General features: G+C 45.0%; 1 protein-coding gene across 8 annotated transcripts in view; it reads left to right on the forward strand.

The window, feature by feature from the left end:
• RASAL2 (RAS protein activator like 2) overlaps positions 1–13,141 on the forward strand; it is a 138,215-nt gene that overhangs the window by 60,132 nt on the left and 64,942 nt on the right. For all 8 annotated transcript variants that reach the window (XM_015869599.2, XM_015869600.2, XM_015869601.2 and 5 more), the window contains exons 2-3: positions 595–722; positions 5,797–5,920. In XM_015869599.2, coding sequence (XP_015725085.1) covers positions 595–722; positions 5,797–5,920 — 252 coding nt within the window. The remainder of the gene's footprint in view (positions 1–594; positions 723–5,796; positions 5,921–13,141) is intronic.

The raw sequence follows: 13,141 nt of genomic DNA on the forward strand, positions 1-13,141 counted from the left end.
GCCCACCAAGCTCTGGCTCAGGGCTCACCTGCACAGCTGCCATGCTTCTGTTGCATGGAGCTCAGTGGCTGTGGCTGGATGGAAGTGCTAGGAGACTGTCTGTCACCATTTAGTCTGACAGCTTCCCTGCTGAAAGGATGGCAGGAAGCCCTTCCCAACTCAGTGCTGTCCCCCTGAGACTTCCCTCCCTTCTTCTTACCTCCTGCCTTGCCCTTGATCTCCCTTCCCATGTCTGCCCTCAGTCTCACATAGGTTTATTAAGATGCGGAGGACATTCAGGGCTTAAGCTTCTCAGAAGCCAGCAGAGTTTGTGTGCAGGCTGTCACTTTCCTTTTGGTTATATTTCAGTCTTTGGCAACAGCATTCATATTCTTCTCAGGTATTGCTATTTTCATAAGCTGTGCTGTAGATACATAAGTATTCATGGTGTGCCTCATGCTGCCTTCCTCATGGTGCCTCCCAAGATTAGCAGCTTGTCTTCTAACGTGCTGATGCTGAGTATGGCTCACTGCTCTGTTGCAGAGCCACGGAGCTGAAGGAGGGCTCTTGATTAGACAGGCTAATGATGCTGGGATCCCTGTTTTGTCTTCACAGATGTAAAAGGACCACCTACACACAGGCTGTCCTGCGGCCAGTCCCCCTACACCGACACGACGACATGGGAGAGGAAGTACTGCATCCTGACTGACAGCCAGCTGGTGCTGCTCAACAGGGAGAAGGAGGTGAGAGAACACACGTTGGCCTTCCATGGTAACACGGGAAGGCAGCTTTCTTCACCTCTCCTTTTTTTTTTTCTTTAGCTGCTCAGAAGTCAAGTGTGTGAATGTGAGAGCTAACCAGTTATGTGCATATAGATGGCATGGCATCCAGAGTTACAAAGCAGCTGGCCCAGGTGTTGCACAGAACAAAATGTGTTCATCCACTGCTCCCTGCTTGAGTTTTAGGCCCAGCATTTCAGCCTGCCACTATATTTCTCTATGCTAGCTCTGCTTTTAATGGTAGCTAAAGCCACCATAGCTATCTAAACCTTAATGTCAATGCAGATGTAAGCTTGCAAAAGTGTTTTGTTGGTGCCTGTGTTGGAGTGCAAGCAGAGGAGTGTGAAACCTTCATGCTCTGCAGCCATTTTGCTGCTGTCAGAAAGTAAACTGTCTGAGACAAGGGTTTGCCTTTTCTCTTGCTAAATTTAGCAAACAGGATTGAGTGGCCCTTGGCATGGAATATACGCAGAGCTATTGCAACCTTTGCTTTAATTGTAAAATTACTGTGTGTGTAGCATGTAGGACTTGGCATTGTGCCTTGGTATGAAGGTAATGTCAATATGGTTAAAGAATAGGCATATTTTAGTTGTCTGAAGCATTGTGAGCAAACAAATACTGATAAGTCCTTTCTCAAGCAGTACAGCACAGTATGGTTTTTCATGTTGTATTTAATGTCTACAGGCTCTTGCAAATACATGAGCCTGAGAAGTTGATAATGTTCCTGGGTTTGTTTGCTTAATTACTCTGCTATAGATTTGCTGTTAAAATTTTTCAGGAGGAGCTATAAAGTAGGAATGATTTCAGGTTATTGAAATAGACTTTATTGTATATAAACGCCCATGAATTTGAGTCTAATCCCATGGTTTCCTGCATTTGGAAATGGCCTGGATTCTTTGGAAACTGAGAGCGTGAGACCAGTTCCTGGTGTAGCACTAAACATTATTCATCTCAAGCTTTGATTAGGTGTGCTTACAAGGGCTTAAACATCTCCCTGCATGGGGAGAGTGGGAGGAAAAGGTTTAGAGGACAACTTGACTTATTAGAGGGGAACAGCATCAATGCTAATTTGTAGGAGAGGCAGTCAAATGCAAGGAAAATTGAAGACCCATATCATAATGTTTGTTTACTACATAATTCTTTTTCTAGTCTGACAGGAATGTCACCGAAGGAATTAAGGTATCTCCTGAAGAAACTTAAGGGCATGAGAAGTATTCCTAAAGCTGTGATATACCAGCACAGCTGGGCTAAAAGGATGCATCTCATTAAGAGATGAATTAAGGAGCATAATTGGGAAAAAAAAACACTGGCTCCAACAGCAATAATTATCTGAAGGTGGTAACCATGCTCTTAAGGGTTGTTAGTTTTCCTTACCATGTGCAGTTAAAACACTTTGCCAGGAGTCAGATGAGCCTCTTGCTTACATCCTGGGGAGTAAATATAGGAACTCTGAAGCATTGTTGATGTGAAGTTGTTACATATGGTATTTAAATGCAGTCTGTTTTTGCCTGTTTTCTCCCAGAAGCTGGAGAAATTCCATGTTGGGGTATATGCAGCATGGGTTTTAAGTGTAGTAAAGGAAACCTTTGCAATGTGCACTCAAAGGAGTCTGCCAGCACTGTCACAATGAGAAATAACTTGATCTGGAGAATGCTGCGTGCAGATGAGCCAGGCAGACATGCCCTTGGTGCAGGTGTGACTCCACATGCTGATGATATGATTTGTTTCAGAAGTTAGAGAGACAGATTGGCTGTTCTGATTTCAAAGTAATTTGGGACTGCTCTAAGTGAAAGGGAAAAGAGAACTCCTAGCAGACACAAGTGCTTGTGGGAAAATAAAAGGTACATACAGCAATGTACATGTAAGCTCTTAAGAAAATATAACAGCTACACTAGTAGAAATGCTGCAGCATGGAGCTGATGCTCTGGATTTGCACCTTCAACGAGGAACAGAGTGATACACCTCAGTAATAGGGGATGGGTGGGAGGGAAGAAGGAAGAGATGCTAACAGCAGTGTCCTTCCAGCCACACAGAGCACTTGTGTTATCTCAAAGCTGGCTTAACGTGAATGTGGTGTTGGGCATCTGAGGCATCTCCTTGTCTTTTCTGTGCACCTGCTTTGTTCTTTCACAGACCAGGAATCTAAGAAGCTCAGCTCATGTAGAATTGACAGGGAAGAGGAATGTTTGATGTTCATGATACTTTGTAGAGTCATTGTACAAGCATGTACAGCATGCAAAGAGGTAAAGAAAGGATGTCTTAATTGATTCAGATTAATGCTAAATGGCTTTCTTTCAGTTAAAATGCAGCATCATGCATTGTGCAGTTTTATTTTAAGGCTTAAAAAAGCAGAATAAAAGTAAAGCAGAGAGTAAGAACCCTTTTTTCTTGTAGCACCTTCCCTGCCCACCCTACATAGATTTATTGACAAGGTGGTTTGCACAGTATGTGCAGACAGACTGGCACTGTGCAAGCACAACAATAGGTTGGGAGTCAGAGAAATGTGGTCCAACTTGGTCCAGAAATATCTGTAATTGCTTAGACAAAAATAGGCTGAGAGTATCACCGTGTGCAGCGTAGATAAATATTAATTACTTGTCAGCTCATCGGCTTAATAAAATGAAATAGGTGAGATTGCAGAATGAAGGTTATTAATGAAGGGAAGAGACTGAGACCCAAAAAGCGAGTAGAAAGAAAATGAGCACCTGTAGGGGCGTGAGGGATGACATAGCAAATAAGGAGGCTTGAATGACAGATGTGCAATTACTAGAACATCTTGTGGTGTGGCAACACCCAGCAGCATCTTCCAAGACTAGGAGAACAGGTCCAGGCTGATTCTCACATAGAAATCAGTGTTTCTTTTTTATATGAGGAGGACAGTTTCCCACTGTCGGGAGTGTGGATGTCTTCAGCATTGGTGAAACCTGTTTCATAGGCAAGAGCTGTGAGCACCCGCTTCTAAAGAAGGCACCGTGTAGGGTGCCTGAAAAAACAAAGGCATTGAAACAGGAAAAGGGAATGAGTCAGTGTCTCTGATCAGCGGTTTCTGATAGATAACCCATTGCACAGCACTTTCATGAGGGATGTGACAAATGAGTGCATCTGGCTTTGGGCTGCTTTTGGTTTAGTCACTGCCTGTAACTTGGCTGCTGTCCTGCAGAATCCTTCAGTTTTACATTCAGCTGCAAATGCAAATCTCTTATTGCTGTGACAGGCTCTTCCCTTTTCTCCCCCACACTCCAGATCTCACCTTTTTGGTACTGCAAATCCAATATGTAAATATGAGTTTGGGGAAGCTCAAATCGGACGTAAGATTTGAGTTTCCAAATGAGCTTAATTACTTGCCTTCCAAGGTCCCCAAGAAACACTTTCCAACATTTTCAGAGTAGATTTTTATGTCAGGATTTCTGCCAGCTTCTAACTTTCTCAAGCAAGGCAAAAACTGAAGTGAAGAGCTTTATCATTACATAACAGTTGATGTGATTCCAAACTTCCCCATTATTAGTTCAGAGGAGGCTGTGAATTTTCAAGTTTTTTGGCCTTTGCAGTCTGAAAAGAAATCTGTCTGCCCAGCTTGCTCTAAGTGGCATTAAACCCTTGTGAAGCTGTTCCTCTCTTTCATCTGAAATCTCTCCATCATCCAACTAGAAATCCCAGGAACAAGGTTTATACTTAAGAATCGTGTTCAGCAGCGGGTGAGCTGTGATGCTGTTTGAGAGATGAAAGCCTGAGCTGTGAACCTGCCCTTGTTACATTTAGGAAATCACTGGTCAAACATGGTCAGGGTTGTCAGGATTGTCAGCAAGCCAGAGCAGGGCTGAGCCATTCAGGGTTGCTGAAGGCTTGGCAGGTCAAAGAGCAGGGTGGCAAAGCTGCACAAAAACCTGCTGGCAGCCTGGAGTGCTGCTCAAGCCCTGACTTTGCAATGTTTAGTGGTTCTCCTCAGTCCTGGTGCAGTATTGCTCCTGATGCAGCTTGCAGAATTCCCAAGTGAAATGATAGTATCAGGTGTTTCTCTAGGCACTGTAACAAATGCAGTCTTTTTCTGGTGTGGACTGTTCTGCACCAGATGAGTGTTCCTGCACCAATGCCCCTCCTTTAGTGTGCAGGCAGATGGTCAGTACGGAAGGTGCCATGGCTTAGGGGCAGGACCTCAGCCCTCAGACACTCTTCCTGCTAATGGCTCAGGCCCTCCCTGAAGATAAATCCTATCTCTGGTATGCAGCATTTGGTTTGCTTTTGACACTGGCTGCGGCCTGTTTGCTTTACCCATGGACTCAAAAGACCGTGGGCTGAGCCACCAACCTCCTCCTTGGCTGTGGCAGCAAGTTGTTGCCCCCAGGCTGTCTTAATGGCCAGTGTCACCCTTCTCAAGTGCTTTATCACCCAGTGCTTCTAGGGTGTGCTGCATCCCTCCAGAACATGCTCTGAAGAGCAGAATGTGCCAAAGGGAGAGGGACCAAGCGGTGTCTCCTGATGAAACCTGAAAATCTAACCTTGATTGAATGAGCGTAGCACAAACTTAACAAAATTACTCTGACCTCAGATTGTTTAGCAAAGGAGTTGCTGTAAATATGTACCAACAAAGACAGTGGCCATAGCAGAGTAACTGCTGAGGGGGGCGGCGGATTTGGGAGAGGTGTTTTTAAAAATGAGAGCTGTTCGAAGGAGACAAATAGACTGGCAGCAGTAACAAATAGCATTCTCTTCAGGTCATTTTTAGTGCTAAGTGCATGAAAGTCAGGAAATGCCAGAACCGGTTTGTGAGAGGCAGTGTAGTGCCGCCTGCTTCTAAAATAGTGCAGCGTCTCATGCATCTTTTACAGCCTTCAGTACAAATCTGATGTGGTGGGTGGCAGCCCTGCCCACTGCAAGGAGCTGAAGCTAGGTGAGCTTCAAGGTCCCTTCCAACCCAAACCATCCTCTGAGGTTTGTGTTGCAGATGAACGCTCTCTTTTTGGTTGCTACTAATACTGTTTGGAAAGCGATGCTCTCAGCAGGGTTGCAGGCTAACAGCTGTCTGCCTCTTTTCCCACAGGTGCCCACCGAGGGGTTGCAGGAGCCTCAGGATGCCACCAAAGGCCGCTGCCTGCGCCGCACAGTGAGCGTGCCCTCTGAGGGCCAGTTCCCCGAGTACCCACCAGATGGGGCCGCCAAGCTGGGTAAGCGAACCACGGCAGATGGGCTTTCATTTCTAGCCTCAGGCTTCCCAGGCAGCGTCTCTGTGCAGCAGCCTGTGGAGGTTGGCACCTTGCAGCCAAGTGCTGGCTGTGGCTGCCTGCCTGCGATGGGGTTTACACTGCAGGGTTAATGTCACTGAGGCTGTGCAGGATGTTGGAGAAGCTGGGCTGCTTGTACACGTGGAGGCTTGTAACTGTGTGTGAGGGTACTGATAGTGCTGGGGCAGTGAGATAGGAGTGCAGCCTCTGCTGGTAGCCTGAAGGTGTTTTTGCTGAGACAAAAGCATCGTAGCAGTGGTTTCCCAAGTCCAGTTCAGGGTTTTTCTCCCTTCTTTATTCCACTCCATATCTGGCTGCATAAAGTATCATCGCAGCTCTTCCCAAGGCCCTGAGTTAGGGAAGGCAGCAGCCACACACAGAGGAATTCTTCTTTTCATTCCACATTCATGCAAGAAATTGATTGATGAGAAAGGGATAGAATTATGAGAAAGGGCATAACCTGTGAGCTATGGAAACTGTTGCACACCTCTAAACAGTAAACCGGCTGTGATTACATTGTTATCAGAGGTGAAGAGGTGGTAAGGTAATTTTAATTTCATAGGCTCCTGTGTTTTATGTCAAAGAATGTTATTCTCTAAGTATGTTATGCTCAAGTTATTAGAAGAGAAGCTACTGTGAAGCTAAACATAGGAAATCCCACTCTTCTGGATAGTTAATTAACAGATTGCAAATGTAGCACTTATTTGTTCATACTTGTTAGTAGCAGTAGCTAACCCTCCCTTATCTGGGGAAGGAAGCTAGGGCTGTGTTTGTGGGTTTTGTTTGACTCACGGGTTAGGAGTCAGAAGAAGGAGGCAGGTCCAGTGATTTAGGGAGGAAGACTGCAAAATGCTTGGGGATGAGAGAGGTAAACATAACCCCCACTGGGTTTGTTTGTGGCATTTCAAATACGGTGCTAAACGATCATCTTGTTTTGTCGTATGAACAAATATTCATTCTTGTTTGTAAGTAAAAGCAGCATTAAGCACATTTACATTGTGCTGCAGGCAAAGTACCTGCTCCAGGTGCGTGGCTGGTGGGATGGCAGGGGAATCGCACCTAGCACAGCTGTGCTCAGCAACAAGCATTGTTTGCAGCTTTGCAAGTTAGACAGAACTCTAAAATTTAGGGGGTTCCAGTGCTTGCTTTTTCTATACCATGTGCAAAAAAATGGAGGTGTGTGTATGGGCTTTACTGAGCATCTGAATAGCTGGAAATCCAAGTGTTAAGTTTTAGAGCATTACCTTGCAACCTTTGTTTTTCTTTGGATGCTGTGGGGAATAGGTGGCTGTGTTGTTTGTATGCGTGTATTACTGTGTATTTTGTGACTACTTTAGATGCGTGCTGCATCTTGTAGTGTCTTATTTAATGAATGCCTGGCAGGAATCTATTAAAAGCACAAGGGAAACCCATATCCACATCATCATCTCCATATGAGTACGTTAGCAAATGGGTATATTACCGAAGTGTGTAACTAAAGGAAGGGGATATGCAGCTGGAGAGAAATGCAGCAATGTCCTGTCTGCAAGAAGGGATGAGAGTAAGTGGGAGGGATGGCTATGCACAATCTGATAGCAAGCCCCCTAAGTGAGGTTTCCTTGTCTTCATATCCTGGTTAAAAGTGCCTCATACCATGATTACCCCTTGCTAATGAAGAACGTGGGTTGATAGGCAGAGCTGTGGGAGTAGCTTCATGTCAAGGTGTGGAGCCAGAGGACAGACCAGTGCAGGAAAGAGGGGGATGGTGGCAGGCAGGGTGTACCACCAGCAGTACAGATGACAACAGGGCTAAAATAGCTTTGAAATGCACACCAAATCCTGAAAGCACAGCAGAGGCTGATAAAATGCCTAGTAGAGAAAATGCTATGCAGAGCTGATAAGAGTATCTCTCACATCCTGGGAAAGCATGTGCATAACATGGCAAGAGCAGGCTGTGCGTCTTATGGTATCAGGAGCTACTACCTGCAGATGAGTTTCTAGGGGAACAGTGTGTGGCAGTGCTTAATTAATTAGCAGCAATACCCATTCTGCAAATATGTGCAGCGTTCTTTTATAGCCGTGTGCACACACCCTGGTAGCACCATTCCTAGGAAGTGTGTGGGAGAGGAACTACCCACGTTACAGCAGAAGGGTTGAAGCAAGAGATGTGTAACTCACCAGAGGTCAACACTAAGTCAAGTGTGCCTTACCCAAGGGCTGCTGGAGTCATTCTTGCCATCTCTTTCATTGCTACCCTTGCTGCAGGGTTGGCTCAGCTGTTTGTGCGGCAGCTGCTGACCCATCGTGGTTTGCAGTCCTGCATACTAAGATAGGCACCAATTTCCACATACTTCAACTCAGTAAGCTGTAATTAGTGATGGTTCAGCAGCTGCTGGAGGAGCAGCTGAGCCATCCCTTCTGTGCGGGCAGAAACCACTGTAGTCACCCCTGCACGAGAGCCAGAGGGGCGGACACACAGATTACACACAAGATAGAAGGCAACTCATTTCAACAGCAAAAACTTGCAAGATCACTCTAAAAATGCAGCTCTGGAGGATGCTCAGTGCCTACTAGCGTAAGTGCTTGCACTCTGCTCACAGGAAGCAGAGAGATTGTTTCCACTATTAATTTTTGTGTGGAAGGAACATTGTACACACAGCTGTGCAATCTGGCCCTCTTAAATATATGCAGTGAAATTTCCTCGGTAAGTGATCTCTATTATTGCAGTCATACCTATCTGAGGGTGAATAGGCACGCTCTCAACTATCTCATTTTCTTGCTAGGGTTTTGTCATGGCAGTGACTTGCTGTCAGAAGTGCTTCCATTCAGGAAAGCTAAAAATGGAGCTGTAATTTATCCCAGACTTCAGCCTGACAGCCTTTTTCTTGCAAGCATTACTTTCAGTGGGCTCATTTTGTGTTATGTGTCCTGGAGACCAGAAGCTGAGTGTTGGAGGAAGGGTTAACACAAAACTCTAGCTAATACATTCGTCGTATGCACCACCATATCTGATTCAGATCCTGCTCTTTTTCAACAGGTGTATGGTTTTTTGTTAGGGAGATTGCAGTCTTGAGATGCAGCAAGTGAGGATCATTGTTTATAATAAAGTATTGGAATTAACTATTCATGCAGTGAAGGCGTGATTCAGATTTCCACCATTCATGCTATTTAATAGCGTAGTAGCGCAGTTATTGCTTCCTTACCCAAAATAGCACTCTTCCTTCTTGCTCTGCTTTGTTCTCAACACCTGCTCATACTAAATGAGATCAGTTAAAGAGAGTATGTAGTACAGGTTTGATTCTGGTACCTGGGTGCATCTTTGTGGCATGCGGAAGGGATGTCGTTTAATAGCTGACTCCTGTCACTGCTCTGCAGCTCCTATCCTCATCCTTTCTTAGCCTACTGTCAGCATCTACTCTTCCTGCTTGTGTATATCTGTGCCCTCCAGAGTTGCTATTCTCTGAGCATCTCTGTAGACATTGTGACGTTCCTGGTTGCAAAGACAATAGAAGGTACTGGGAATACTGGGTCCAGTTTCAGGCCTGCCAGCTTAAGAAGAGTGTTAAGAACTTGGAGACAGTCCGGCACATCAGAAATGTACATGGAGCAAGACTAGAGTGCTTTTCATGTGTTGTAATGTGCTCCACTTGGGAGATCAGCAGTAAAGTGCAAATAGCCAGGAAACTGGACACCCTGACTTAGAACCATATCATAGAGTTGTTTGAGCTGAAAGGGACCCTTAAAGGCCATCTGGTCCAACTCCCTGCAATGAACAGGGACACCCACAGCTCCATCAGGTGCTCAGAGCCCCATCCAGCCTGACTTTGAGTCTCTGCAGGGACAGGGCACCACCACTTCTCTGTTCAACCTGTGCCAGTGCCTCACAGCCCTTATCATAAAAACCTTTTTCCTAATACCTAATCTAAGTCTCCTCTCCTTTACTTTGAACCAGTTTCCCCTTGTCTTGTCAGAACAGACCCTGTTGAAGAGGGTCTTCAATACAGTCTTTCAGTTCAGTCTTTCTTGCAGCCCTCATTTAGATACTGCCTTCCCTGATCATGTAAATGCTTTGTATGTATAGGAAGACTCTATGTGGATATAAAGATATATGGAGATATACTTACACATGTGTGTAAATAGCAGTCACCTCCTGGTTGCACTGTGGTGTACTACACATACAGTTTTGAAATATAGCAAAGATGAAATTTTGAGCTTCAAAAACTGCATTAAACTTCTTGTTCTTTGGATTTAGTTGAATAGTTGATGGATTTTATCTCAGCCGTCACCCTCACTGCTCTTACTCAAGCTGGTTTTTTCAGTATCAATTCTGCTGAGTTCAGAAAATCCTCTGATCAGGCAAACAAGGGCAGAAGTGATAAAAAACGAAGCAGCAATCTGTTTTGGCTCTGGATCCATGCTGCATAGCTATCAGGTGACCGGTAAGCTGTGCAGAAATGCTGCCTCGGTGCTGTTGTAAAAGGTGATATGTCCAGAGACCTGGAGATGGAGTGAGCAACAGCAGATTGGTTCAGTCACATCTAGCTTCCTTGCTGCCTGGCATGTGCCCCTCATGGTAGTTCTGCAAGCTGCTGCTGAGCCCTCCTACGTGGGATGATTGCACCGAGAAAGCACACAGCCCATGCTCTTCCTTCAGGTAAAACCTTGGCAGGAGAGAACAGACGTTAGCTGAAAAGATTTCTGGGTTTTTTTTTCAGTAACTGCCGCTTCTAAGACATAAGGTTGTTTGCAGCTAAATCAAAGCTGAGCCTCGCTTTCTGCATATTCCAGTTGAAATGAGTACTTTGTGATGAAAGAATAAATAAGACTTACTCCGTGCACACCGCGTAATTACAGTCCTGGTGCGCCGAGGTGTGGGATGAATGCCTGAAAAGGGGTGACTGCTTGGGAGGGGAAGGAGGGAGACAGTCTGCTTTGGAGGAAGAGAGATTGTTTGTGACCTGGTCAATGAGAAAATCTGCAATGCACCAATCCCTACATGTTCAGGAAAGATTGAAGAAATATGCAGCATTTTGAAATAATACCTTCCCTGCATCTTCTAACAGAACTATGCTGGATAGAGGGCTCTCTTCCATCAACCAACCTTGCCTGTAGAGCGCATCTGTTAGACAGGGAGGTTGGGGAAATGCAGTTTACAGCTCTCAGTATCTCAGCCTTACAGATTTGTGATGAAAGAGTTTTCCCCACAGCACTGTCTGCTTGTTCACTGTGTTGCAATGTGCAAAATAACCATCTCCTGTCAACTCTCATGCCCGGCTGGGATGCAGAGTGGGGGTTCTGGAGGAGGGGAGTGGTTGTGTGTGTTGTATACACACTCACAGCGCTGTCCCTGGCAGGAAGATGCATACAGACATGTTGACTTCACTTGTTTCCAGCTCTTTGGATTTGCCTGATTTGGGCTTGCATGGACGTGTTTGTATATAGGTGCACAGACGTACATGAGAGAGATTCACATCCTCCTTTATATAGACCTAGGAATCCAAAGGATCAGATGTGTCTTTTAAATGAGTATCCTCTGTGTTACTGCTTTTCTTTTATCTGTAAGTCTTTTTGTATCAGAACTCTGCCTTGAAAGGCACCCAGCAGCTGGAAGATGACTGGGAGCAGCACAGCAAGTGGTTCATCACCACTCCGTGCTGTGTTCGTGTAAATCTCCTTATAAAATACTGCTGCTTTTGAGTATTGTTATACCAAACTGCCACATAGAGAAACTCCAGTAGGAGTTTCCTGCTATCTTCAGCATCCACAAAGATTGCTTAGAAAGCTTTAGGAATACCCCCAGAGTAGTCTGGAATCTGGACTATTGCACAGTGCAATTTGCCTGCCTTGGAAGGATGAGGAATTGAGACAGCTCTGCTTGAAATTAAAGCAGCCTTTGGGGAGGTAAGGTATAACTGGGATGCCTGCGTCTCAGTGACGTTCCCTCTGGGCAATTGCAGTTATTTGTATACAGAAAATTGCCAAGCTGCCGTCTTTTCCTTCTCATCTAACCCAAGCAAAGCCAGGGGATTTTGTTTTGTTCTGAGTACTGCTGGAACTTTATTCCCTTGGATGCAGATCATCTGCACCGAGAGCCAAGTTTCGTCACGAAGCAAATGTTATCAGTTCAGATCTGAAACCTTTTTAGAGCAGGCATTAACAGGGCTATGGACACACAGTCTGAACTCTCTTGTATGGCCACATCCTCCATTAGGGTTTGTTCTATGTCCCCACCTGCTGCTTCCAGCATCTATGAAATTCTTTAGGGAAATCTACCTTAAGTTGTGCAGGAACTTACCGAGTGCATTGTTAAATGTTGTAGGCTTTCTTCTGTAGCTGTTTGATCTTGTGGCAAAAAGTAATTACACTCCACCCAACCATGTATACGCTCCTTTTTTCCTTCAGTAACAACCAACTCAACACTTAGTGGAAAATTAACTTATCTTCCTGCAGCCTGAGTTTCCTTATCTGAAGGCTTCTCTGCAGCTCATTTGAACGTTGAGCTAAATTAAAAAGAAGAGGTTGGTGTAATTAAATCTGTTTCGGACTTCTAGTTCTAGTACTCATTGCTGACTGGTTAATTGCTTTAGCATGAACTGATACATGCCAATGCAAATATCTATGATATTGGATTAGATGCATCTCGCTTGAAGTTGGTATGAAATGAAATGTACTAAATTCTCTCCATTGCACACACGTGCACACTCCTGTCTCCCTGCTTTGCCACCAGCTGGTGAATCAGTTCCATTTCATGCAGTGAAATCATGCAGATGTTTGCATATATATTGTTTTCGTAGGGTCATAGAGTGGTTTGGGTTGGAAGGGACCTTCAAGATCACCTAGTTCCAACCCCCTGCTATAGGCAGAGACACCTCCCTCCAGAGCAGGTTGCTCACAGCCCATCGCTTTCAGTAAGTGCACTAGGCAGACTATTAAAACCATCACATATTTTATCTTAACGAGTCTTGGAAAATGGGACTGTCACTTGAGATTTTATTTCCCGTGGTCGTGTGTTGTTTCTGGGAAGCCTGTACCCGTCTCTTCTTCTCCTGTACCTCCCCCTCTTCTCAGCATGTGCTCTCCACTCAGCTGTACTTTGGAGTTTCTCATAACAAACCAAAATGGACAGGTAGTGTTGGCTGGAAATACACCATTGTAATCAAAGAGCTGTCCTGGATCTTCTCTCTA

This window comes from Coturnix japonica, chromosome 8 (genome assembly GCF_001577835.2).
Source record: "Coturnix japonica isolate 7356 chromosome 8, Coturnix japonica 2.1, whole genome shotgun sequence".
Lineage (NCBI taxonomy): Eukaryota > Metazoa > Chordata > Aves > Galliformes > Phasianidae > Coturnix > Coturnix japonica.